Below are 5429 nucleotides of genomic sequence, written 5' to 3' on the forward strand. Positions count from 1 at the left end.
CACCACCACCACCATCACCATCACCATCACCACTATCACCATCACCACTACCAGTATCATTATCATCAGCTATTTCCTCTTCTATGAAACCCACCTCTGCGCCGTACCTTATGGATTAAATGATACAGTGCATGTTAAAGCACTGGCAGTTTGTGCAGAGTGCTGGGAGTGGTGCTGTGGCTACAGTGCTGCTTTGGTCAGGGTGAAGCAGAGGGAAGTGCTGTGACCATAGCCTTCCTGCCTCAGAGGAGACAGCGCTCTCACAGCCGCCATGTTTCCTTCACAGGCATCGCCCTCAGTGCGCTCCCCATGTACCTGAGTGAGATCTCGCCCAAGGAGATCCGTGGCTCTCTGGGACAGGTGACTGCCATCTTCATCTGCATCGGTGTGTTCACGGGGCAGCTGCTGGGCCTGCCTGAGCTGCTGGGAAAGGTAAGTGTGGCTTCCCGGCCAACCACGTTTGTTCTCATTCTGTGTCACCTTCTCAGCTCCCCATGTCCCTTGCAGGACAAAGGCAGTCAGAGGTGAGCCCTCCTCTAAAAGCTTGTCCTTTGGTTTGGGAATTCTTGAGCTTCCAGGCCTTCACTTATGATTAGAGAAAAGTTTTTGAGTTCCTTTGATTGGGTTTGATTTGGGGGGGAGCGGAGAGACATAAAGAATACAGAACAAATTCTAACCTTACAGAATGTTCAGATCCACCCACTACTCTGTAGCTATTGTTAAAAGCTCAATTAGTGTTCATTTAAGCTTTTACAAACCTATATAAACATATACAATTTTTCAGTGGCATCGCGCCATGCACATTGTTCTGCAACTTGCTGTTTTCATGTAATATATTTAGGGCTTCTTTCCACCATGTTTTGCTTAGCTCTGCCTCACTCTTGAGTCTTTCCTGCATGAATATGGAATTGCACATTCTTAAGTTTTTGGCGCTCTGGAAGCAGAAAGGCCTCACCTTGAATCCCAGTTTAACTAGTTACTTGCTGCGTGGCCTTGGCAAGGAAGAAGATCTCACCCAGGTTGGGGTGGGGTGGGTGTGATCAAGGAAGGCTTTCCAGAAGAGGCGGCCTCTACATGAGCCGTGAGGGTGAGCAGGAGTTCGGCGGCTGATGATGGGGTTTGGAGGGAATGCGTTGCAGAGAGAGGGAATAACTGAAGACAAGCCCTGCGGTGGGGAACAGCCCTGTGAGGGAAACGGGAGGGGAGAGCGTGCGTGGGAGCAGGAGGCCAGGCGCCTGCTCACGGAGCTGATGTGGTCCTGGAGGAATAGGGAGCCCCGGGCGGCACTTGAGCAGAGGAGTGACATGGCCAGATCTGAGTTAGAAGGTGGCTCTGAGGGGGGGCTGTGCTTTAGGGTGGGAAGGGTGCGTTGCGGGGAGAGAGACCTAGCCGGAGACTGCTGCTGTTGGTGCTTGTGGTGAGGGGAGGGTGACGGGGGACACTGAGGCAGTGGCCCTGGGGGTGGCAAGGAAGGGAGGGCTGAGTCTACAGGACTTGCTGCCTGGACCCAACAAGGACGAGGGGAAGAGACTGGCTGGGACGCCTCCCAGGGCCCACGAGGCATCCCTTCCCACTTACACAAGAAGGCCAGGGTGGAGGGGGGAGGTTAAAGCAGGAGCAGCGGTCAAAAGCCTGTTTGCTTCCAGACCCGCCTGTGGGGCATGGCTGACTTAGCCAAGCACGGGACCTGCTGGCTTCTCTGGGAAGGTGGGGAGGAATCGGACACCACTTCTGCTGTGCGCGCTGTTTCCTCACGTCACGCCATTCTCCACCACCAGCTGGGTGCCCTGCAGTTCAGCTCAGCTCTGACACTACCTGGACATAGCGTCAGATTCCACAGGCGAAGGGCTCAGTCCCACAAGACTGCCCCCACTTCACAGGCCAGTGGCAAGTCAGGTTGTCACCGGGGCTTCTGCCTGACTGGCTATAAATCAGAGGTTCCCATGTCCTCCTCCCATGTCCTTGGCTTCGATCAATTTGCTGGAGTGGCTCACAGAACTTGGGTTACCAGTTTCCTTACTAGATCAGCGGTTTATTATGAAAGGATATAACTCAGGGAAGACAGATGTGGGAGATACAGGGCAAGGTGTGTGGGGAGGGGCAAGGAGCTTCCATGACCTCTCCAGGAGGCGAGCCACTTCCCAGCACCTCCACGTGTTCCACCCAGAAGCCCTCCAAACCCCATCCTTTTTGGGTTTTGTAGAGGTTTCATTACATAGGCATGGTTGACTAAATTGTGGCGATTGGCGATTGAGTCAGCCTCCAGTCCGTCTCCCATCCTTGGACTTCGGGGGTGGGGCTGAAAGTTCCAACCCTCGAATGACCTGGTTGGTTCCCTTAGCATCCAGCCCCGTACTCAGGTGTGGTCCAAAAGTCACCTCACTACCTTAGCTCAGGTGTGGTTGAAAGGGGTTTGTTGTAACTGTCAAGACACCTTCTCACTTCAGAAAGTCCAAGGGATTTAGGAGCTCTGTGCCAGAAACGGGAGGAAGACCAAATATATGTATTTCTTATTATAAATCACAATATCACCATAAGGGGGACCCAGGGTCCCCTTGCGCCTGAGCCTTCCTAACCCTAGAGCCACCTCCTGCCTCGATCAGGGATGGTTATAAGCTGAGGAATCAAGTACGGAGGCCGCATGGTGATTGGATAATGAGAGCTGGTTGGCATTTCTCCTTTACAATTTCTGGGGGGGAATATTCTGTGGTTTTTATTGGGGCCAATCATATGTAACATAAGGTTTACTGTTTTCATCATTTTAGAAGGTACAGTTCCACAGCATTAGGTATGACTTTTTATATTTCAGCAGATCCAGGTCACCTCAGAGGCATCTGTTTCTGGTCTTTTCTTATCAATCCCTTGGGGTTATTATGGCTACAGTTTGTTTTGCTCTTTCGCAAAAATGAAAACAACTCACACCTTACCTTTGCAGTTGTCACATACATGACAATTTCTATAATTAATGCGAGCATCTTGGAAACGTCTTTTTACCAAAGCGAGGTCCCACACTAAAGAGATTCTTTTGCCTTTTGTTTTTAAAGACGTTTTAAAATTACAAAAGTAAACATTACGTGTGTGACAATAAAACCAATATAACAATTACAACCTCAGCTCTTTAAACATAAATATATATATATATTTTTTAAAGTCAATTAACAGTACTGTTGTCCTCCCGGGGTAAAAAGTAAATATCTGCCTCAACAGAGGCTAAGCTTTTTCTTCTCTGACATAGTTTCCAACTGCTTATCCCTCATCAACGTCCCCTTTCGCTAATCAGCATCAGGCCGGTTCTGTTACATGGGTCCTGTCTCAGTCCAGTCAACCTGCTGTAACGAAGACCACAGGCTGGGTGGCTTATAAACAACAGAAATGTGTTCCTCACAGTTCTGGAGGCTGGAAGTCAGAGATCAGGGTGCCAGCACCATCAGGTGGGGGCCCTCTTCCTGCCTCATAGATGGTCACCTTCTCGCTGTGTCCTCACATGGGGAGACAGAGATCATCTCTCCCTTCTGTTCTCGTAAGGGCACTGAGCCCATTCACAACGGCTCCACCCTCGTGCCCTAATCACCCCCAAAGGCCCCACCTCCTAATTCCAAAACCTTGAGGGTTAGGATTTAACATGTGAAGGGGGGAGGAGGTGTACAAAGACATTCACTGATAACAGGTCCCAGGTCTTTCTTGATCCTCGGTCCCCTGTCTTCATTCACTCATCCATTCAGCACATTTGCTGATCACTGTGTCAGGTGCTGGAGCTGCAGCTGCGAGCTGTGCAGAAAGGCTTGAGGCCAGCCAAGCCCGGGGAGATGGCGCCAGTCCAGAGGAAAGATGCTAGGAGCTTGGATCAGGGCGATGGCCGTGGGCATGGAGGCAGGTGGATGGGATTGAGCGATGGGATGTGGGGTCTGAGGGAGGAGGGGTCAAGGAGAACTCCTGCTGTCTGGCACATCAGCCAGGTAGAATGGGGTACCAGATGCTAAGACAGGGAGCCCTGGAGGAGAAGCAGCTTTGCGGGAGACGAGAGGACGAGGTCACTGAAGTGAACTGCCGTGTCACAGGATGACTTGTAGGTAGCGCTGATTCAAGGACTCTCTCCCTGGAACAGCGGGCTCATAAGCATGATGCTGACAAAAGCGCACAGTGCCCATGCCCACCCTCTGAGCGGAGCCAGCTGAGAAGGAGTGCCTTTGGTTCCGGAAGTCTGTTTTTTCCCCTCAGATTGGATTTTCCCAGATGGTCGGGGAGCTGGTTGGGAGGATGTGTGAGTAACTCAGTCAGTGTCTGTGTTTCACCTCCATGCTCCAGGGCACTGGGCTTCTGGTCCGGGCAAGAACATCAAGTGGACATTTTCATTCACCTCTGGGATCTGTGACAGTCTGGCCACGTGAGAGCCACAGTTAGTTCACTGTCAGAATTTCATTTTCTCTATACTAATCTTATTTCTCATTTACCATCAAAAACAGAGACAACTGAGCTTGTAAAAAAATTTAGAGAGAAAAACTGTGCTTCGGTGCAGGCAGTCGCTTTGCAATGCAGAGGCTGCAGGCAGTAGCACGCAGGCTTTAGAAGAGGCCGCCAGAAAGCAAGACGGGGAACTAAATGTAGGAATTAATGCTGGTGCCGTGAGTTTAGGCAGATCCGCAGTGCAAACAATGTGGAGGCTGAACGCTTACGGGATGTTTTATGCTTCCAAAGGATATTTAAAAAAAAACCAGATTAATTAGCTATTTCTCCTGCAATGATAAACTTAGATGAAAGTTGTAGGCAGAAGTGCGGGAAGGCATGGAACCACATGAGGGCATGAATGAGTGATTTCCTGTGCCCAGGAGGACATCGGTCTGGGTGACGCGTCAGGCCAAAGAAAGAAGGGGGTGCTCCGAGTCCATCGTTGTTGTAATGGTGACACACTTCATGTACAGCTTACGTCCATTTATAGAAATATTTAGTGCTCAGCTTAGAACACTGCAAAATATATAAAGGAAGTAAAGCCACTTGAAATTCTGCTGTGTCTTTTTTGGGGGGTGGGGATGGGGGTGGGCAGACACTTTTAATATTTTGGTCTATTTCTTTCTATATTTCTATGTATCTGTTATGCAATAGAAATAATACTGTGCTTACATTTGTGTTTTGCTATAAAGAAATCACTTGCCATCCTATCAAAATCATGTCTCTATATCACTTTGTAAACACATACTTTTAAAGTAGTGTTAGCGTCATATTCCATCACAAAGGTGCACTGTAACTGCTGTCCATTATTGAATGCGTTTCTGAATTTCCACTAACATGAATAATATTGAAACAAATATCTCCTTTGTAAATCTCTGAACCCCTTTCTGTTTACTTACTTGTTTGATTTTTATGATTATGATGCATCCATTGTACACCCCTTGTACATAATATGAGAGAATTTGGGAAATAAAAAAATTTCT

General features: G+C 49.0%; 1 protein-coding gene across 7 annotated transcripts in view; it reads left to right on the plus strand.

Moving 5' to 3' along the window:
• The window catches only part of SLC2A9 (solute carrier family 2 member 9), a 147730-nt gene that overhangs the window by 51747 nt on the left and 90554 nt on the right, over positions 1–5429 (plus strand). For all 7 annotated transcript variants that reach the window (XM_019661171.1, XM_019661173.1, XM_019661174.1 and 4 more), the window contains one exon: positions 287–432. In XM_019661171.1, the coding sequence (XP_019516716.1) occupies positions 287–432 (146 nt within the window). The remainder of the gene's footprint in view (positions 1–286; positions 433–5429) is intronic.

This window comes from Hipposideros armiger, unplaced genomic scaffold (genome assembly GCF_001890085.2).
Source record: "Hipposideros armiger isolate ML-2016 unplaced genomic scaffold, ASM189008v1 scaffold_337, whole genome shotgun sequence".
NCBI classification, from domain to species: Eukaryota; Metazoa; Chordata; class Mammalia; order Chiroptera; family Hipposideridae; genus Hipposideros; species Hipposideros armiger.